This window comes from Solanum dulcamara, chromosome 4 (genome assembly GCF_947179165.1).
Source record: "Solanum dulcamara chromosome 4, daSolDulc1.2, whole genome shotgun sequence".
NCBI lineage: Eukaryota > Viridiplantae > Streptophyta > Magnoliopsida > Solanales > Solanaceae > Solanum > Solanum dulcamara.
Window position 1 is genome coordinate 12700148 of NC_077240.1, and position 23174 is coordinate 12723321.

The following is a 23174-nucleotide window of genomic DNA, read 5'->3' on the forward strand; positions in this document are numbered from 1 at the left end:
TTACTGGAATACAGCTGAATATGCAACTATATCGAATTAATGAAGAATTGGAGCTAAGGCATTGATAACTTACCTAATTTTGATCTTAACCTGTCAATGAGGGAAAACGTAGGAATGTATATCACACACAATAGCTCAATACAACTAGTCAAATACAAGAAACAATCATGCTGAAGAAACAGTAAAAACTAAAAGCTATAGCTAGAGGCAAACTGCATTTATGAACTCTCCTTGGTGCTTGAAACCTTTGGGTCTTGTTTCTCTTCTTGACTACCCTCTATGGCCTTTTCGACTGGGGGCTCAGCAGAGGCATCAGGCTCCTTTTTTAACTCGGTTTCAAACTCCTTTGCAGCCTGTATTATGAGATATGTTAGGAACTATGTAATGCAGCACCTTAACAAGATCACCTTCTATAGCCTTCAAGAAAGTTGAACCAAAAGTATGATGACTAAAAGAGTACCTTATATTAATCTAAACAGACATCTTCCTATGGGATTATCTCTATTTCATACAAGTCTTAAACTAACATCTCAGCACTTGAGAACAGGGGAAGTCTTGTGGAACTACGGATTGAGTTTTAAGCATTTACCATTCTCCCATCATTTAAAAAAATTGAATGTGGTTTATATTTGTTGGCCTTGCTTGTACCCACGTTGAACGGAAGTGATATGAGTGTGTACTTGGAGCAGATTCTTCACAAATGCATCAACAACCAGCAATAAGTTGCATGTATCTTTATTAGATACTTACACATACCCATATCAGATACCCCGTAAAGGAGTCCATATAATACAGAGTGTAGCAGGGACTTAAGAACCGGGGAGAGGCTATTCTCACATGTGAATAGGAACAATAAACCTTCTTGAGCAATTCGTGTAGTCCATTGTCATTTTCATGTGTTCGGATCAAAGTTAGTCTCAAACCACTTAAGAGTTTGTTATGTCATCAACCACCGACTTCAAGTCCCCTTCTATACGTGCTTCCCAATCTTGACTTTTGATTTCAGATATTCTCCTCCATCTGTTATATCTAATCCTACTCTCCCTTCAGGTCACCAGTGTTTAGTATGTAACTTGTATTATATTCCTTAAAGTTCTACATTTATTATATAGGTACCCCAACTCAACAAAAGTATCCATGTATCCTACTACTAAATAGAACTGGTGAGAATAGTCAGTACCATGAATTATAAACTGCGGCTGATTTTGTTTGAGGTTCTTAAAGTAATATTCATAAAGGTTGTCGTCCCATTTAAGGAGCCTAGGGACGAAGGTAGTACTGTGCTCTTGGTTTGCTTCCATGAGCATAGTTACTCCTTTGACGCTAGTGGCTATAGCCTTTGGGGCTATAGTGGTTTTCATTAGCTTGTAATATACCCTATATATTACAACTATTTCTCTGGTGTCTAGTTTACTATTCATGTTCTTGGTTTTGACGTTAAGCGTCAGGGTATCCATAACGTTTGGATCATGGATATCTACCGAGAAATTGGAAAAACAGTTAAAGTATACCGGGCCGTTGGCGAGGTTACTTTCTAGAACTCCTAACAGAGAATCATCAAAATTAAGCAGTCTATCATCTCTAAGGAGCAGACAAATGGGAATATTCAAACCTTTACAGAAAAGAGGTTTCACAGCTACTTGAACAAGACCGATATGAAGGAACTTAAACTCCTTATATCTATCAATATTAGCAGCAATCAACAACTTGATAGTCTCAAGAGAATTATTAATAGCAATTGTTGATTCACAAGTGTTGATATTATATTTTTTAAACATAGAAAAATTACCTAGCTGGTAATCTTTTCAAAAGGTTCTTTGGGAATAGACCAATTTTGCAAATCATTTTCTACCTTAGAGATAGACAAATTAATACTATTAACAGTATACTGGTGATTATTCACGAGAGAGAATATGCCTTTGTCTATGCTTTGTTCAATAATAAGTTAACAATAACTATTCATTCTTAGTAAAGCCATCTACGAATTATTGCATATAAATTTCTAAGTCTTTGAAAGTAATCATGGAGTAATAACAAGGATATTACACTAAGGAATCTTGGATATTATACGAGTTTGTCAAATAAACCACATTGTAGTCTAAAACGCCTGTCCTTTCGGCTAAACGACCGCCTATTGACATCGGAACTACTTGACAAGATCTCGAAACCTCACCTTAACCACTAGATATAACCTCCATTTTTATGGTCAAAGAGCAAGAAACTAACATGCAATAAGCAAAACATAATCTTACTAAAAAACTAAGTTATTATAAACGAATCATGAACGTAAGCATAATCTAGGCAAAGATTTTTAGCTACACATGGCTAATAATAGCAACAACATGACGTTGATACCATTTCAAGGGCAGTAAGTAAAAAAAAACAAAACTTACTCGTAAAAAGTGCCGGATTATATTGAGAACTGAAGCGGAAGCTTGCACATGATTATAAGAGAGTGAATGACTAAGAGAAAATATGAGAGTATTTTTTCTGATGTTTTCAACTAAAGATTACAAGTCTTTAAATAGACTGAGAAGAGATAAGGGAGATCTAAAGGCTTGGCTCTGATTGGCTGCCTCGGATTGCCTTATCTTCTGAGAGGGTCCACTGCTTTTAATGAGTGGTCTTCTTTTTTAAAGTTATCGGCTATCTTTACTTTATTAAAGTTGATGGCAATAGCTTTTCCAATTTTCCTGAATAAGACAAATTTGCTTTCGGTGAAGGGGTCCAGTTGATTTTTAATCAAAAGAAATTCCGTCTCTTTGAGACTCTTTAAAACTATAGCAAGAACTTCTAATATTAGTTGAATAAACTATAGTTTTATGTATTATTAAATTTCAGGATGATTTAATTAATAAAGAATTCCTGCTTCGTGTCGACTGTAAATCTGCTAAGGATATTCTTCAAAAGGATGTCAAAAATCCTGTGTCTAAACAGATATTTGCTAGGTGGCAAGCCTTGTTATCGAGTTTTGATTTTCAAATTGAATATCTTAAAGGGAGAAGGAAATTCTCTCCCAGACATCCTAACAAGGGAATTTTTGCACGGCAAATTATGAGGCCAGGAGCACAAGTTAGAGGACCCTTCAAAGGGAAGGAAGTAGCCAAAACTACTTCAGCAAGACCATTTAGCATTAGGCCAGAATTGACTAGACCACCACCACCAAACAGATACTCAATCTTGGCACAATTACCGCCAATAAATCCTACAACTTACCCTCCATTGCCTCCGAGCACCTCGTCTAACATGTTAATAATGAAAAAACCTTTTGCTCAGACTCAAGAGCCCAGTTCTTACTCCCCATCAGGAAAACAAAGATTTTCCCAGACACAAACAAAAGACAACTGTCATGAAAGCTTTGTAGAAGTTGTTGTGCCGACAACAGCAACCCAAACTTCCAGTCCGAAATCCAAAGAAAGAGAAAAGTTTGACTTTATTTCTTTGCAGGTTTCTCATATCCTTGCATTAGACAAGTAGTATGAAGGCTACGAGGTTAAACACCTCATTAAACCAGTCGACACCAACAGGAATCACGTGGATACTGAGAATCCACTCAAAACCAGAAAGTTCTATGAATTCATTTTGGTTGATACTGGCTCTATTGACATAGAGCATGAACTCTCTGGTAAAACAGACCCAAATAGCATTGCATTTTCAAAATTCACAATTAAAAGGATTTTAACCCCTTTTGAATGGCAGGTGGATCATCTGCACACTCATATCAACTTTTCTAGAGAGCACCGACCTCAAACTTATAATTGGTTTGACTATAAAAATGCATGGTTTAATTTTATGTATTTACGTCCATCTACCCATACTTGGTTCGTAAAATAAGTCCTGAATTATCCAAATCAATCATCCCAAGATGGCTCTATGAATGGTGGCATTGCTTTGATGGAAATTATCAATATATGCCAAAATTATTTTCTGAAAAATTTGGTCAGTTTCAAATTGATCAAGGAATTTCAACCTTGACTGAGCACATCCAAATGTGCAAATACTTTATTCAAAAAAGAATTTCCTACATTATCAGTTGGACTTTTATAATTGTAGAATTTGACAGGATTAAATACTTGTGTAAGGAGATTCTTATCAAAGGATGGTCACCAGCTCCAAAGGAGACTCAACAACCTTCTCAAAAGGGTCCGTCGTCCTTAACAAAGAAATCACCAAAGAGTGATTTAAAGAAAAGATTACAAAAGGCATTATCTAAATTGGACGATGATCCAAATGAAGATGAAATCCTTCAACTTCTAGAAGAAGCCTCATCTCAAAGTGATGACAACGATGATATGCTAAAACCAAAAGCTTTAGCACAATCATATTTACTTCCATTTGATTAATTAATCCTAGTTGAGAGTATTAAAACTCGGAATAACTAGTCTTTCAGATAGAGGCACAAAGTGTCAGAATTATCTAGAAAGAAAAAGAAGAGTCTCAAAGAGACGGAATTTCTTTTGATTAAAAATCAACTGGACCCCTTCAGCGAAAGCAAATTTGTCTTATTCAGGAAAATTGGAAAAGCTATTGCCATCAACTTTAATAAAGTAAAGATGGCCGACAACTTTAAAAAAGAAGACCACTCATCAAAAGCAGTGGACCTCCTCAGAAGATAAGGCAATCCGAGGCAGCCAATCAGAGCCAAGCCTTTAGATCTCCCTTATCTCTTCTCAGTCTATTTAAAGACTTGTAATCTTTAGTTGAAGACATCAAAAAAAATACTCTCATATTTTCTTAGTCTTTCACTCTCTTATAATCATGTGCAAGCTTCCGCTTCAGTTCTCAATATAATCCAGCACTCTTTACGAGTAAGTTTTGTTTTTTTTACTTACTGCCCTTACTAGGTCAACCTTGGTAGGTAATTGTCTTTATATTGATTTCCCCTCCTTTTCATGAACTCCCTTTAAACCCATAGTCTGATTTTACATATACCTTCACTTTGTGAAATGCTAAACTCATCATCCATCTTACCCTAGACACCACTTGTGGGATTACACGGAGTATGTTGTAGTTGTATCATCCATCCTACCAGCTCCTTAGGATGGAATCACAATTGACACCTACCAATAACCATCATGATCAAGAGAGATCAGCAACTCTATTAAAGAGCTCCAGAGAGTAGTAACACTGACTCACCGAGTTACCCATCTTCAGAGTCACTTATCTTCCCATATCTTGATAGACCAGCCATCTCCCTGATTGACACCCTCAATACAACTCTCTTCCATCAAAAAAACACACACAACAGGTTAACCGAGTCTCAAAACAAGGCTGATAACCAGAATACTGAAGTCACCAATACCTTATGAAGCAGGGAAGTAGGTTCAGTGGCAACCTAATATTATTTGTGCTAGTAGAGCGATCTTCATAGTTCTACTTTCTTTATCTCAAACAACACTTACAGAGATGCATCAATTTAACTAATTGTACTTGCTCATATCTTCATTGTTTTTCCTACCAACGCTTCCAAACTATGATGTATTCACAAACATAGCTTCAGCTGGGGAAATGTATGATCAGCAATATGTAGACTGTCTGTGGAGGCTGGCCTGACCAATCTTGTATTTTATCTTCCTGTTCTTCCATTTTCTTGGCAACAGATATAAGCTATACTACTGAGAATAGAAATGAAGTAAACTTCCTAACAACTACTAAATGATCCCAAAAATTCTTCAATCTTCAAGAAAAATCCAAAAAAAGCAACAGGCATATCCATCGTATTTGTATACATGGGTGTTTTCACTCCAATTTAGTCGCAGAAGCAGGTTATGCCTTTTCTCCCAAACCTTGTCATTTTTGTTAAGACGTACTAATTCTTGAGTAGGGCCCTTCTCGTGAGGAGGATAAGTAAGATGTCTATCAGTCTTCAAGAATGTGGTCTTCCATGTATTGATGTGCAAATGTTTCACCAGCCAAAAATTTATGTCACCAAACCCCGCTAGAAACACAGGAATTCTGAAGCCAAACAGAAAGATCGCACCAGAGATGTTATTTTGAAAATTCTGACTGCTCCTATACTCAACCAGCCACCAAAATAGATCACATAACTTAATCCATGATTTGCCTTGATTTTCGAAATGCTTTTCATCTACAGCATTTTAAGCTAAACTTCAGAATCTTAAGTGTAATGGAAGTCCAGCACATTATATAGAAACATCATTTAATTATCAATACATTTGCACCATTACTTAGGATGGATATCTTCTGATTACGATCAAAGGATTTCAACTCTGAATTTTGCCCAACTCAACTTTGGTAAGAGCTTACTAGTAACAATATACACTTGAAACCCCAAATGAAGTACCAAACTTATCTCACAATCAAAAAGCATTCTGATTCCCCTTAATGAAATTGGAAAAAATACGTGCATCTTAGCCTGATGATTGAAGTAACTTCTAGACGCTTCATCTAAGATGTCAGGTGCACTAATATGTTTATCTGTATATTTTTTTTAGTGGTTTTACAACCCTCATCCTAAAGGTTCAAGCTTGCTTTATAAGCTTATGGTCATCTGATAGTTCGCTTTCCTTCTTGCACATGCATAATATTTGAAATTTTATCGAAGACGCGCATTATCCAAGATACAATGCCTCCTTTTCTAACTTGTTCGTAGAATCAAATGCAGATTTAATGACTATGTCAATTACCTAGAGGCATTAGAATTTACAACAACAACAACCCAGTGAAATCCCACAAGGCATTAGAATTTATCTTCTGAAAATTATTTCCCCTCACAGACAAAATCTCAGCAGAAATGGGGAAAACCCCTTCTCTCCCTATGTTGGAAGAACAAAAGAAATCAAAAAGGCCAACATCTATTACAACCAGCACAATTGTTTTTATTTCAATTTCTCTTTCCAGCCAAGCTCATAGAAAGAACTCGTTCAGTCGTCCCACGAAATCTCAAATCTTATCTCCACATCAAGAACAATTAATGTGTCCGGGTCGATTAGAGGTTTGAGACTTCTTTTCTCCACCTTTTAGCCCTCACTTTTTCACCCATAAGAGACTAAACTCATTCCCAAAGCCCAAACTTAAAAAACCGACACACCGTTCAGACCAAAATCAATCAGACACGCAAAATGTACAAAAACATCCTCTATCCCATAGTAACCCTTTTCAAACTCTAAAAGAAAAGAAAAAAACATGATCTTTGATCAAAATTCTTATGAATTACCACCATTCTGAAATCAAAAAAGTTCCAATTTTCCTACAAGTTACTAAATCTCTAAACATTATTTCCAGTAGCTGAATTAATTCTATTTCTAATTGAAGCACGGTTAACTAAATGATAGATATTTATATCAGATTAGCAGGTTAGTTACCATACCAGACTACTAATTTCAGCTAATCATAGAGACTTACATGTGATTAACTAATAAATGACCTGATTGTGTAATTATCTATCCAATCAAATGACTAATTTTTCTGGAGGAAATGTAACCTGTTGAAAACTTTTGACGGTCTTGCCAATAGTGCGGCCAACTTCAGGCAACTGCTTCGGCCCAAAAACAAGGGCCGCAACACCAGCAATCACCGCCAGTTCAGGGACTCCAAGCCCAAATAAACAGTAACAAGAAAGACCCCTTTTTCTGTTGATGCTTACTTTTCTTGTAGTTCTAGGAGGACCCAGAAACAGTGCACTGTTGCTGTTGAAGAAAAGTGAGCTGGAGGAACATAAAGTTTGAATCTTGGGTGTTGTAACAAACAGAGAAGGAGAAGAAGATGAAATGGGTTTTGCTGAGAAGGATAAAGAGAGAGTTGTAACAGCAGCAGCAGCAGAAGATGAGATTATTGCTGCCATTTTTCTGAATCTTGGAGAAAGCTTCCTCTTTTTTATTTTTTGGATTTTCTTGATGCTAAGACCTTCAAGATTGTGTTGGACTATTGTAACAAGAAGAGATAATTTTGGGAAATTTCTTATTGGGTATACGGCTTCTGCTGACCTTGTGGGTATTAATATTTTAGTATATTAATAATTGATTTTGTACGAGACTTGAATGACAGCATTAGAATAACTGATAAAGTTGCTTCCATGTGACTAACGAGGTACGGGTTCAAGTCTTGGAAATAGCTTCTGGCAAAAATACAAGGTAAGGCTGTACATAAATCCTTATGGTCGGGCTCTTTCCGAATCCTGTGTATAGCAAAAACTTAAGTGCATCGGACTACCCTTTTTTTTATTCCGTACAAGACTTCAATATATCCTATAAGAAAAACGTGACCTTGGAACTAGATTGGTTGGTGGGTTTAGAAATTCTTGATTTTCTAGTTTAGATACACTGATTTATTAGGTTGAAAAAATTAATGTACATATATTTTTTTTTTAAAAGTTTCACAATTATATTTGCTTGGTTTCAAAATACAGTAAAACCTCTATAAATACATATGCTTGGGATCGGAAAAAAATATTACTTATCGAGATTATTAGTTTATTCATAAATGCATAAAATATTTATTTATCGATAAATAAATATTTATTATTTTAGAGAGTATGTGCCATAAGAAAAAAATATATTTGAATTAAAAATTTTAAAAGTTTAAATTTAGAAAACTAAAAAGTGTAGTCTTTGCATATTTATTATTTAAATCTAGGAAAGTTAAGCGAATATAGTAAAGTTTAATGTTTCTAATTGTATTCATGTATATAGAATATGAAGAGATTTTATGTTAACTAAAAAAAGAAAAAGCTAGATGTTTAAAAATCATAATTCAAGTATAATGTCTTCTCATCATTTGAAAGGCGTACAAAAATCATCTTTAACCAATAAAATAATATGTGAGCATAAGAAAGAAAATCCAACTATTAGCCAAAAAGATTTGCAAGCATAGAGGTGAAACAAAAGATTGATTTGATTATTAGTCAATCAACAATATCGCACACTCTCAAAAGGTCGGCAAAGTATTTGTCAAATGAGATAAAAAATAGTTAAGGATGCGATTAATTTTGGTTTTGGTGGGAAGAAAAAATAATCAACTATAGAATCATATTTTAAAAAGAAATAGTTATTAGTCTAGTATTATTGATTGATTTAAATATATATATATATATATATATATATATATATATATATATAAATTCTTGATGTATTCTAATAATAATTACTTTATATTTTTTTTTGATCTTTAATACTTTATTTTTAATTATCATCTAATGCATTTAGCGAGAATATTACTTTAATATAACTGGCCAAAGTCGGGACCGAAAAAAAATATTCATTTAGTAAGATTATTACTTTATCGAGATTTTAACGTAGTTTTCTCCTTTACCTTTAACCTTGATACATACCTTTTGAAATTTTCAATTTTGAACAAAAAGCACAACATATATTTGGGTAAGCCAATTGACAAAATCTATTTAGAATGACACTGGCCAAATCATCTCTATTTGGCAATTAGTCATCTTTTGTTCTGTTGCTACTTCAACTTTGGTTTTGAGCTTCAAAATAGATTTCTTATATAAGAAAAGGTTTGATTTAAAGCACAGCAAGAAGGGGTTAAAAATAAAGGTGCAGAGAACATAAGACCTGCATGTTTATAATATTGTTGAGGCAATGAAGAATCTCAAACTGTTAAGGACACAAGACATGGAAAAATCCAATAAAGAGGAACAGCCTTCAACCAACAGCAAATTCAAACGAAGTTGCACACGAAAAATTATGAAATTTTACTAGTCTTCCTCAAGATTGATTGAATCCTTGAATTTCCCATATAATATCTTCTTAAGTTCAGCCATCTGGGCAACTATTGATTCCTTCTCTTCCTCTAGTTTCTCCAAGTTCTTGCTAGTCTCCTCTTGCATTTTCTCTATCCTGCTCTCCACTTCATCCTTTGGCACGTGAGCAAAAACTTCCCCTATCTGGAAGCGCACTATCTCTTCATCGGTCAGAATAAGCTCATTGCTTGCATCCTCAAGGTTTTCGCATTTTTCCTGACAAAGGAGAAATTTAACCATAGAAATAAATTTGTAAGACGTCTTTTTTTGAAGTATCAAGGTAACACTCATAACAGTAAATTAATAGTAGAAAAAGATGTAAAAAAAAAAAAGGAAAACTGCAACACTAAATGCATAGCAGGACAAAAGAAAGCATCCAGCATCCTTTCATACATCTAACTAGTCTATGCGAATATAATTGACCAGAAAATTTTAGAACTATAATCCTAAAGTGACAATTTGGACATTAGTCAAGTGTTCCATAGCTAGTATGCAGATACATATTGTATGTCATAAAGAATCTCATGATCTTTTTCAAAATCATACTCGGTTCTAAAGTTTTCTGTTAATTTGTCGAGTAAATGCAACACATACAATTCTAGTGAATGGTATTACTATGTCCAGAATGTTATCAGCTGATGTGTTTGATTGCAGACAGTATTCAAGAGTCTTAAACCAGAGACTATTGCAGCTAGTATTCACACTGTATATCAAAAAGAAAAATTATTCTTTTCAAAATTACTCTAATTTTAAATAGTCCAATTTATTTGTCAAGTAAATACAATCATATTATTCTAGCAAACAGTAACTACATCCAGAAATCTTTTTCCTGATAAGTATCTTACATCAAGAATATTGTATCAACTGATTTTTATGTCAAAGCAATAAAATCTCTATTCTTCAAAAGTAAATAATGATTGACCTTGGAAAAATTCAAAAGGTATGTAAATTTATTGAGACAGTTAATCAAACCTGGCCCAAATATAAATCTAGAAGGGACTGGACCAATGAGGTTTTATCATACATTCTGTTTCATGGACAAAATATATGTTTATAATAGTTAATAACTTAATATGCAAGCTAAACAAAGGTAGATACATATATTGATTGCAATATAGTTCTAGTGAAAATATGCTGGATTGCTAAACTTAGGTGTTTCAATTCTTAGGCTTATTCTCCTCGGTTCATGATATATGTTGTAATTTCTATTAAAAAATGTTCTGGAACCTCTGGATCTAATGCACTATATATAAGTATATCTCTACACATGCATATATATGTGCTCTGATAAGGTCTTGAGGTCAAAATTTCAAATTCATCTATTATGAGGGCAGAATGAACCGCTCCAACCAGGTATCCAGATTCTAATGGAATTTGATGAACCAACAGTCCAAGTATGCCATTGGTGCTTCCAAAGCTCAAGACCATTAAGTTTGGTTTCAACTACCAAGCAGATTACCATCATAAGATTGCCATGATTAGCAATTTTCTTCATATAGTTTGCTCATTAAGTATGGCATTTATTTTTGACAGTCTATTCTTACTAGCCTAAGGGTCTTGTCTCTCTATGGTCTCTCCATCACTTGCAGCAGTAATATTTACACCCAAAACTGTTTCCTCCAAAATCCCTATGTTAACCACCTAATATAATCGAAACTTGCACTTAAGTATTAACTACCTTTAGACTTCATTTTTTCAAGGCAAAGAAGGAAATCTTCCCATCCAAGATCCACTGTTTACCTGTACACACTAGCTAGTACATTTTTTTTGCACTTCACCAAAATATAAGCAAACTGATAGGTTGACTACATCAAAATATTGGGGCTGAACTTTGCTTACTCACAGACTCCCTCATTTATAAGCTTTTGAATATGTATCATCATAATTCATAACAACCGAAAGCATTCATTATTTTGATAGAACCTGAGAACCTTTTTCTGCTTCAGCACATAGATGCAACAACAACAACATATTCAGTGAAATCCCACAAGTAGGGTCTGGAGAAGGTAGAATGTATCCAGACCTTACCACTACTTGAGGCTATTTCCGGAAGATCCTCGGCTTAGCACGTAGATGCATTTGAAAAATAATATCTAAACATACAGAATGAGAGAACATGTGTAATACAGATACTCGGGGAGGAATAGACTAAGCATCAGAATCAGAAGATTCACCTCTCCCTGGTATGTGTAAGTGGATATACGGCAGATGCCTTAAATGGAACTCATCATTCCATTTATTTTTGTTATAAGCATAAAGAAAGGGCCCTTCTATGACTGAGGTTTACAGGTAAAAATGAGAAAACACTTGCTCATTAGCTTAGGAGAACAATTTTTCCTTCCTTTCCTAGCCCATACTCTTCTAAAATTTAGAATGTAAATGTTCAATCTTCTGGAAAATGAAAATAACCTCAACAAATAATAAGCAAACTAGAAGTCTGTCCACACAGTCACAAAGAACGCTTAAATTTTGATGAACCTCATAGTTTCAACGTACTCACTCCATCCCATATTATTTGACCCACTTTCTAGTTCAGATTGTCCCAATGATATAAATCTTTAAGAAGATGAAATTCCCACAATTTAAAAAAATCATAGAACTCATGACAATACTAATTCATGTTATAGATTTGGTATGAGATCTCTATATACATATTCTAACTATTACTTTTGCACATATTTACAAAACACAATTGTAACTAGTTCGTTGTCGTATCCACAAAAGTCGACTGCCATGCAGGTGGAATAGAGTTACTAGATGCACATTTAAAAGTTTGTTCGTGGAATAATTGCACTTTTACTTACATATTTTAGGTATGCAAACATGCCCTCTCACACACAAGCCTGAATCTTTTTCTTCGGCCAATCACGTAGAAATATTTTGACAATTGGTGATGAGACTCTGAGTCAGCATCTAATAACTACTCTAATCGGAGTAATCACAATCTTTCTTTTGTACTTTTGCTTGTGCATCTACCTGATGCCATTAATGAAACTTTCTTACTTCATTGAAAAAAACTGCTCCAATGCCATGTCAATTTTTTTTTTTTTTGATGAAGTAATAGATTTTATAGAAAGGGCATCAAGAAGATGCAATTTGTACAAAAGACAGGACAGAGTCAGCTATAATACAAAAAGACTCCAATACCATGTTAAATTATGTGAACCATCTCATCAGAAGTTTAAAATGTTAAAGAGGAGACACATTTATAAATTTGATTGTTTTAAGTCCGCAACAGTGGTCAAACGATTGGGAATGATAAGTGATCTGTGAATGACTTTGTGCTGCTCATGTTCAAGGGACAAATAGAGGAAAGTGAACATTTCATTGACTAGAACAAATTTCTCGATGCTTGAATTCATGTACTCCCTCCGCTTCATTTTGTGTGAACATGTTGACTGGGCAAGAAGTTTAAGAAAGAACTTTTTTGAACTTATAGTCTTAAGAAAGCCATGGAAGTTATGTGGCCATTAAATCATGATATTAAGGGTAAAATGAAAAGTTTAAAGTAAATTATTTCTAAATATAGAGAGGTACCATTATATTCCAAACAAACAAAAAGGGAAGAGAGCATTGTCAACGTGTATGGTCCTCAAAGCAAACAAGAAAGCTTATAAAAGTAATGATTTTCATAAACATGAAGAATGTTGATTGTTGGACCAACAATTTTCTACAAAACCACCTCCTTTTGACAATTTTCGACAAATCATATGCAGACTTTTATATGCACCGGTTCATAGGTGTGACAATATAATGATTGAAGGTGACAAAATGAACAAAGTAGACCTAATAAACCATGTAGACAAGGTTGTCTTCAAAGACCTATAATGTCAACGAAAAGAATGTGCACTTAACTAAATACAACACAGTGAAAGCAAAGAATCACTCATTAAATATCGATCATATCGACTAGTTGGAATTAAGGCTTAACTTTTGTCACTTATACACGTCATAAGAATCATAATTTAAAGAAATTCTAGCTTCAAAGAACCCTGAACAGGTCTTGAAGTAACAAATTATTCCAATTTTATCATTGGATCGAAAATTGGAATGGATATGAATCATCCTGATTCCACTACTGCATCGGATTTCCTTTCGTCCATCCAATTTCGAACCGCAAATATATACACAAACCTACTAAAAGTGGAAATGTTGGGAAAAAAAGAGCGATTACCTTGGCAGTTTTGATTTCATCATTGAGTTCGTGAAGACGATTATTCAATCTGCCAAATTTGTTAATATTCTGCTGATCTTCCCATGTTACCTCCACTTCGGAGCCCGAGGTTCCAGCCTTTTTTCCACAAGTCAACAATAATAAGTATTTCTTAGAAGAAAGCTCAAATGGTGAAAGGGTATAAGTTAGGGTTTAGTAGACTCACCTGCTGCATTTTCGATTGCACGAGAGAAGACGATGGCTTGGGCACAAGTGAGAATGTTCAGACTTTACTCCTATGTTTCCGTAAGCAAACTTTAACCCCTGCAGAAAAAGAACCGGCTAGTGTCAACCTTTTAAGATCTTGGCTGGTCATTTGCACCTTTTTCCTTTTTTGAACTTTTTTTTTCATAGCATAATGGTTTATAAGTTTGCTCACAATATGATTTTAGTTTCTACAAAACTTATACCTATTAGGTATGTATGAGATAAAACCTCGTCCTTTATTAAATCAATGCTAAATTTGAAGTGGAGAGTTATAATTGGAAAAAAAGAGTAATAAAAATAAGAGATCGATATAATTCAATCATAATTAGGGCCACAATGGGATCCAAAGTTTGTTGCGAGTGTAATCATTTAAAATTTATTAAATATAAATTTATAAAATGATTTAATTTTTATTAAATTCAAGATATATTAGTCCAAATAAATATTTTGGATTAATAAAATTGGTCAATTATTTAAGTCCAATAAATGTGGATTTAATTAAAAATCTAAATCCATTGATTTGGGCTATAAAGATGACCCCATTTTGTTAAGCTCAATATCATCTCATCCTAGAGGCCCATTTATATGCCACGTATCAAAGTTATGTGGCAATCCAAGTCAAATTAAATAAGCCACTAGAATTATGTCATGTGCCAAAGTTATGTGGCGATCCAAATCAAATTAAATAAGCCACTAAAATCATATCACGTGTTAAAGTTATGTGGCAATCCAAGTCAAATTAAATAAGCCACTAGAATAATGTCATGTGCCAAAGTTATGTGGCGATCCAAATCAAATTAAATAAGCCACTAAAATCATGTCACGTGTTAAAGTTATGTGGCAATCCAAGTCAAATTAAATAAGTCACTAGAATAATGCCACGTGTATATGTGACATGTTCTGACCAATCAAATTAAAGCTCTTCACCAAAGAAATCTGATTGATCAGTTCAAACCAACCAACCAAATCGCACCCTCATACCACTCTTTACAACTATAAATAGGGGTCCTCGTTATTCTCATAAGGGGGGGGGGGTTGAAGAACAAGAAGCAAGAAGAGAGCTCGTGGATCAAAAACTGCAAATTCTCTACAAAGTTACAAAGTTCAAGTAATCAAATTCAAGTCCAAGTTCAAGATCAAGAACGAAAGCAAATATCAAAAAGTTCAAGATCAAGTTACTTGTTCATATTTATTACTCGTCATAACCGTACAAGTGCTCGTGATGAATAATTCAAATCTAAATTTGGAAACGAAGATTCAAGATCAAGCTGTTCAAGCCGCCCTTGACTCTAAATCAAATTCAAGTTCAACATATTTCACATTATTTGAAGAATCAGAGGATTATTATAGAGATTGTAACACACACTACATTTTGAAATCAAATATTACACTGTGTTACTCCAATTTTTCGGTCCTGATTATTTATTTTTCTCAACTCAAAAATTTGTTGTTTACGGAGAGTATCTCGTAAACAATAAAGAGAATCTAAGGCCCAACCAACATCCATATTAGCATGTGAGAAGCTGAATTTTTAAGCTCGTACTCTTCGTTTTATTCAAAGCGTGAAGCATAATGATAATGAAATTATTATTAATCAATCTTGAAATCTGCATCGACCTGCGAAACACATGGTACTTCTTCTATTTCATATTAACTGAATTTTTAAAGTTTTTTTCATTGTTCAAAATAGTTGAATTGTTCAAAGTTCAAGAAAAAAGTTTGGATTTTTTTTCATGTTTATCCTTTCCATTAATGAAGTTTTGTAATTTTCTAGGAGTAAACTACACTCCAATTAAGACTATTTATATTTATGATTTCACATTTAATCATCTTTATAATGTTGATTAAACAAAAAGATAATAGAGGAAAATATGATTTAAATTTTGTCCTTGAATATTTTTTTTAATATATGTGCATTATCTTAAAAATTTAATTAATATAGAATAAAATTAAAGATTTTTTTTCAATAACTGGACTCTTGCAAAAATATAGACGACATCTCATCTTTCTCACCTGTAATAAGTAATCTTCATTCAAAATACACAATCCTTGTCATCTTAGTTTTGATTTTCCCACAAATAAAGAATATGTTCGATTGCTAAAGAATAAAAATTAAAAATTAGCTAATTTGAAAGATAAATCATGCTATTTTATGCAATATTAAAAGATATATTATATATATATTTTTTAAATTTAAAATCATAAAAAATAAATTAAAAAATTATATTTTTTTCCTTAATTTTTACGTCCAATCAAACTAAAATAAATGAATTGAAATTAAGGGAGTAACGGAAATCTAAGTTGCAGAATTTTAAATAACGGAAAAGGGTCAAAATTACCCCTGAATTTTGAAAAATAGTTTATTAATGCCCTTCGTTATACTTTAGGGCCAATTATACCCTTATTGTTATACTTTGGGCCAAATATGCCCTTGAGTATAACAGAGTGCCACGTGTCGACCTCTCAGTGGACAACTTATTTTTCCTTTTAAATGTGTTTTTTATTTGTTTTTAAATCTGTTTTTTATTTGTTTTTAAATATGTTTTTAAAATTTATTTTTTTAAATCTATTTTTTAAAATATGTTAATTTTTAAAAAACAGATTTTTTTTTAAAAAGATAAAAAAAAGATTTAAAAAAAAGAAAGATTTTAAAAACAAATAAAAAAAACATATTTTAAAAAATAAATTTTAAAAACAGATTTAAAATCTTTTTATTTTAAAATCTTTTTTAATCTTTTTTTTAAAAAATCTGTTTTTTATCTTTTTTATTTTAAAATCTGTTTTTTTATCTTTTTTAAAAAAAATCTTTTTTTTAAAAATCTGTTTTTTTATCTTTTTTTAAAAAAAAAATCTGTTTTTTAAAATTAACATATTTTAAAAAATAGATTTAAAAAATAATAATTTAAAAACAGATTTAAAAACAAATAAAAAACAGATTTAAAAATAAATAAAAAAACATATTTAAAAGGAAAAATAAGTTGTCCACCGAGAGGCCGACACGTGGCACTCTGTTATACTCAATGGCATATTTGGCCCAAAATATAACAATAAGGGTATAATTGGCCCTAAAGTATAACGAAGGCATGAATAAACTATTTTTCAAAGTTCAGGGATAATTTTGAACCTTTTCCGTTTAAATAAAACCAACATGAGCAAAACATATATGTCAATGGAAACATAAATGACAAAATAAAAATACCACAACAACTTAAATAAAATATTTAATCAAAAGGCAAGTTGTTAATCAATCTACCCCAGAACAAGGGGAAACTTACATAAATATACGATATTAAGAAAATATTTACCATCTATAGCAATAAAAAAAATTTTCACTGAACACTTATAATACAGTTTTAATACATATTGCAGAGAACTATTTATAAAACATATATAATACAAGTTTTATAGATGGATAATATATTTATCACATACTTTAATAGATTTATAATACATTATGTTAGTTTCTTACTACACAAACATAATATATATTTTAAAACACTTATAATACATTTATATTGTATGCATAATTCACTTTTAATACAAGTGTAGATTTATCATAATATTGCTATGTATTGCTATAAATGATAATAAATAAAAAATATCACTAAAATCAATAATTAATTTTTAAAAAACACTCAATCAAATAATTTTTTCTTGTTCAAGCCTCACAGGCCAGTGAACTTATTCAGATCGGACTTTTTAAAAAGTCTAATTCTAATCCAGCCCTATTATATTATGGATCGGATCAGATCAGCCCAACAAACCATCAAGCCTGTGAACAATTCAATTTCTTGGACTTTTAATAGGCAAGTTCTAGTAAAATGACCCAATCTTCTAGAAAATTTATCCAGGTAGCCGCTAAATGTCTCTTTTTTTTAAAACATAGCCACAATTCACATTGTATTTAAGATGACAAATTTAAAATTTTCTGATGTTTCTCTACTTATTCTTATTCTTATCCATAATTAGTATTTTCACAAGTAAGAACTAAAATATAAAAAATAAATACAAAAAGATATCAAGAGAATTCAATAAGTATATGTAAATTATTTTGTTTACTTATTACAATATAGCGTAATTTTTCAAATGTAAGGATATCAATTGAAATTCCTTGGTAATAATGGCTCAGCCATAGGATACATTGCATCTCAAAAATCATCATCAAGTACTATTATTCCTTCTCTCAAAGTTGATAAAAAAAAACCGGGCCGAACTTCTAAACCGCCCGCTTCTATAGAATAATATCGTGGCAACGTAGATCTAAGTAGTAATATTGGATGATATTGGATTTTTAGGTACTTATTGTTAATGAGAGATGACTTGTGTAAAAGTATATGCAAAAATGTATGCGAACTGATCATCTGTTAAAATGTATACAAACTGATCATCTATTAAGGTGTATGCAAACTAATCCGCACACCACGATTATAAAAAATAAATTGGAACTAATCCTCACAATTTCATCTCTATATTTGTTTTAATTTAATATTTTGAGCATGCATCGAAACAACAAGAAATGACATATAAGACCTCAAAATGTAGCAAACTAAATAATGGGGATGGCGACACACAAAATAAATAATTGATGGCCAACAAACACTAGTGATTGAAATAATTGCGATCCCTTTAAGTTTGTCCCCATTAGCAAAGCACATGGCCTTGCCTCCCAATAACTTTGAATGTGTCATGTTACTTGTCTTCAATTTATTAGATAACTTCAAGTGTCACTTATACACAGGGCCACACATATAATATAAATTCCAAGATTCCCAAAATTGGGCTCCAACTAATATGAGGCTGTCATACACAGATGACAACTATTCAGATCTATATAGATAAAACATTTTTCATAATTTTTTCACATATATATATATATATATAGATAGATATAAACCTTCAAATTACAATAGACTTAGAAACTCCAAGGTCAATATATAATTTGACCATGGAAAAAAAAAACAATGAACAATTAATTGGAACATCAAGTTCAGCTCCTGCTCTTGCATTTCTCCACTGCTCTTGGTGCTGAAAAAAGTATAAACATTTATTTTAGTGAAAGAATTTGAATAAGAAAATCGTTAAGTTAATTACCAAATTTACATAATAAAATAAAAATAGAAAAGTATGTTATAAAAATTACCTAGTCCAATGGCCTCTGATCCTTTCATTATCCTTAAGCGTTTGCATGAATCAACAAACATCCTAAAATAAAAGTAAGAAAATAAAGTTAATCACCAAATTGACATAACAAAATAAAAGTGTGATGAAAAATAAATGAATGAATGGATATTTGAGATTCATGAATTTAGAAACTTACTCCCAAGGTACATCACCAACAAGCATCCAATCACCATCCTTGTCTTCATAAGTTGGTACATAGTCTGAACCACTTAAGAGGTCTATCAATTTGCTCTCATTCATGAAATCCTTAAATCCTTGAGTCCCACAATTTCCTACACAAATTTCAAGAAAAAATAATTGTTATGTCAAGACAAAATCAAGAAAAATAAATATATTTGCTCCATAATTTTAATGGACAAAAGCTTCCCACCACCAAAGGTGTGGTGGCCTAGGGATAAAATCCATTTATTTTTAATTAAAAAATTTTAAATTTAAATTTTTGTTAATTTAAAATCCATTTAAATGTTTATTCTATCTTTCTTTTTAATTCATTTTTTGTCAATTTTTTAATTTTAATTTTTCCACATGATCTATATGTTTACGCTCACAAGATTAAAAAATATTTTAGTAAATTTGACATATCTTTAATTTGAGACTTACAAAGTTTAAAAAAATTATTTACTTTCTTAAATTTTGTGTCAAATAAAACATGATAAACAAATCAAAACGGATGGAGGGAGTAGTATTTACCAATGGTAAAAGAGCTGAACAATTTGCCAAGTGCGTCAGAGAGTTGTTGGTAACTTTTGTACATCTTCAAGTCCACTTTACGTAAGTACGGTGCACCGTCAACACTAACTTTCACAAAAGCTGCGCCGGTGCCGGAGATTTCGCCGGCCCCGGTGGTGTTCTTCTGGACAGTCACTACATTCTTCCTGAATGATCTCACTGGCGGCCAGCCCACCACTTGTGCCCTAAGTTATGGAAATAATTAACATTAATTAGTCCCATGCACTTAATTAATTATTTCCACAAATTATCACAAAAATTATATTAAAGATCCCTAAATTTACTCCTATGATTACTTAGTGCCAATAAAATGAAAATGACATAAACACTGAGAATTCATAAAATTAATAGAGACCTAGAGGTAAAAGTCTTTTGCTCGAACTCAAGTAATTTTTGTTTAACTAAAAAAATTACATGTATTAAATTTAATTTAATACTCAGTTATTAACTCTTTTAATCGATCATTGTTCTAAAATTCAAAAATCTTTAAAATTGAAATTCTAGTTTCTTTTCTGATAATTTATTTGGATTGAGACACAAATAGTAATTATTGTTGAAAAAAAAAAGATAACTACTCTATAATAAAGTGATTTAGCTAAGATGTAAAGTACTTTTATATAGCATTATTACTAGGAGTAGCATTTATGAAATTATTATGTTTCTAAGCACACACATGCCTTGCCTCATCAAAAGGTAACAAAAGATATACTACTTTGTAAAGTACCTCTACATTTGTTTTCCTAAAATAATTAATTACATTTTCAACAAGGGAAAAAAGGAGAAAAAATAATAAATAAAAGGTCCATGTGTTTTCCACTAAAAATGTTGGGTGATGAAAGTAAAAGATTCCAAATGTTTTGTTGCTTTCCCCATCATCCAGACACAACCACAGCCATATCCTAAACTCCAAATTTCTCAAAAAGATAGTTTACACTTCTGACACCTAACATTTAGATTTTTTTCCATTTTTAAACATTTTTTTAGAAAAACAATTAAAAGCAATTTTACTCTTATACGAAACAATGTTACTATTTCCTTGGCTATTCAATAAATTTCCTAATAATTCGGGACAGGGTTAAGATTGAGTTTATAGATTCTTAAACTAAGAAAGGCATTATATTGAGTTTCAAATAAAATATTTCTATGTATTATTTAAATTTTTAATATAAATATGAGATTCCTAGAAAGTTATTGAATTTAGTCGAACTCATAAATGAGGATTTGTAGATGCTTGATTATAAAAATAATAATATTTTTAGTGGCATATCCAAACAATTTTCTTAGTAAACGTTTGACCCCAGTAGTTTTTGAGAAAAAAATGAAATTTAGCAAATATCTCAAGTTCTAGAAAAAACTATATCTTGGAAACTTGAAAAGATTTAAAAATTTAAAAATTATACGAAACTTTTATATTTTATAAAAACATCCATCATTTATTAATCCAACTAAATATTTATCTAACAACTTACTCAATCGCATTGTGTTCTTGGTCATCTGATCTAGAAATGAAACTGTCGGAAAAAGATTGTTCGTAAAATGTGAAGAGATTTTATTAAAAAAAAGTTTGTTATTACCTCTCCGAAAAAGAATAGTTTGAGTGACAAGATTGGAAAAAAAATATTTATTTTTTTAATTCGATTAATATATTGCTCTTGACAATATTGTTATTTTGTCATTGTTGATTGTTATCAATTATGTAATAAGGCTTTTTTTAAAAGAACATGTTCTTAATAAAATGATAACATAAACTTATGGATATTTTTAATAATTTTTAGAACTTATAAATACAAAGTGATATTTTTTAAAACTTCAATAAAACATTGAAAATTTTTGTGGTCAAACGCATAGTAAAACTTAAACAAAAATATTTAGGAACTTAAGGTCAAACGGCACATTAGTGCAATATTTGATCCCTAACATAGATTAGTAAGATACATATATTCAACTAGCATGATCTACAATGCAAACCAAGTAATTTATAACACAAAAAACGGAGTAATTATAATTTGCACGAGAACAAAATGTATAAAAGTGATAATCAAACTACAAAAAAAAAGAGCATAAAATGAACCTTTTTTATTGCAATATATCCTAAGAGTTAAATTATCATATACTCTTCAGCATAAAAGATAAATATTATTTAAGAACTACCAAGCATTGGTAAAACCGGGATTTTAATGTTTTGGGTTAAAAAATTTAAATAGATACGTCAAGTGTAAATACCTGAATTCTAAATTTAATGTGTATACATATTTATTTAATGAATTTCTCAACATAAATATATTATTTGACCAAACACTATTGGATTCAACTGAATACATATCCAGACTTCTAGCTCCGCTCCAAACTACTAACTCTAAGCATACTCAAAGCATGAAACTTAAAATTTAATCACCATATTGCTATAGATACTACTACTACAAAATATTATTTGCAACAATTAATTAATATAATGAGAAATTAAATATTAATTAATAACTTACTTGGCTGGTGGCTTAGAAGGATCATTAGGGGTTTGCACAACAATATTATTCTTCTTCTCCTTCAGGTTATCAACTTGATTAATATTATCCATCTTAGAATCCTTTGAAGAAATGTTTAATTTCAAATCAACAGTTTCTGAAAAAACTCTTTTGCCATTGTTCTTATTAGTCGATTCGACTTCATTTCCATTGGCTCCGGGCAAGCCGAGTCTCAGCTCCGTCTCCGCTTCATAATCCAATCTGATTTTGTCACACTCTACACCCAATACGCTCGTCATACTTCTGTTCAAGATTTTTATGTGGAAAATCCTTCAGACTAACGATAAAATATTTTCCTTTCTTTTTTCTTCTCTTCTTTGTATTTTTTTGTTGGTGTTTTTGAAGATTTTTAAGGTGAAAATGAAAGTGTAAGAAGAAGGGTATTATGAGTATGAGAAAGCATGCTATATATGAAATAAATAATATGTGAAGAGTGTGTTGGTTAATTGAGGTGTTTTTTAGACGGCAAGGATTTTGCCACGTGGAAGTGAATGATTAAACGGGTTGGGCTCGGGTTGTTGGATAGTTTATGTCATGAGTGACGTGTTGTGATTTTTGATTAATTTATATTTTTTTAATGTAAATAAAATAAATTGTTTTGTTGTTT

General features: G+C 31.7%; 3 protein-coding genes across 3 annotated transcripts; all 3 read right to left on the bottom strand.

The window, feature by feature from the left end:
- Positions 1–54: 54 nt before the first annotated feature.
- On the bottom strand, positions 55–7945 carry LOC129886332 (sec-independent protein translocase protein TATA, chloroplastic). The gene is made up of 2 exons (XM_055960981.1): positions 7445–7945; positions 55–353 (listed from the first exon to the last, which is right to left on the bottom strand). The coding sequence occupies exons 1-2, from the start codon at positions 7802–7804 to the stop codon at positions 219–221; spliced, it is 495 nt and encodes a 164-aa protein (XP_055816956.1). The 5' UTR covers positions 7805–7945; the 3' UTR covers positions 55–218.
- A 1552-nt stretch (positions 7946–9497) lies between these two features.
- On the bottom strand, positions 9498–14262 carry LOC129886333 (prefoldin subunit 4). The gene is made up of 3 exons (XM_055960982.1): positions 14095–14262; positions 13890–14006; positions 9498–9931 (listed from the first exon to the last, which is right to left on the bottom strand). The coding sequence occupies exons 1-3, from the start codon at positions 14101–14103 to the stop codon at positions 9671–9673; spliced, it is 387 nt and encodes a 128-aa protein (XP_055816957.1). The 5' UTR covers positions 14104–14262; the 3' UTR covers positions 9498–9670.
- Positions 14263–18817: 4555 nt separating this feature from the next.
- LOC129886335 (auxin-responsive protein IAA16) lies at positions 18818–22962 on the bottom strand. Its single transcript, XM_055960983.1, has 5 exons — positions 22529–22962; positions 20007–20230; positions 19453–19588; positions 19276–19337; positions 18818–19160 (listed from the first exon to the last, which is right to left on the bottom strand). The coding sequence occupies exons 1-5, from the start codon at positions 22804–22806 to the stop codon at positions 19123–19125; spliced, it is 738 nt and encodes a 245-aa protein (XP_055816958.1). The 5' UTR covers positions 22807–22962; the 3' UTR covers positions 18818–19122.
- Positions 22963–23174: the final 212 nt, after the last annotated feature.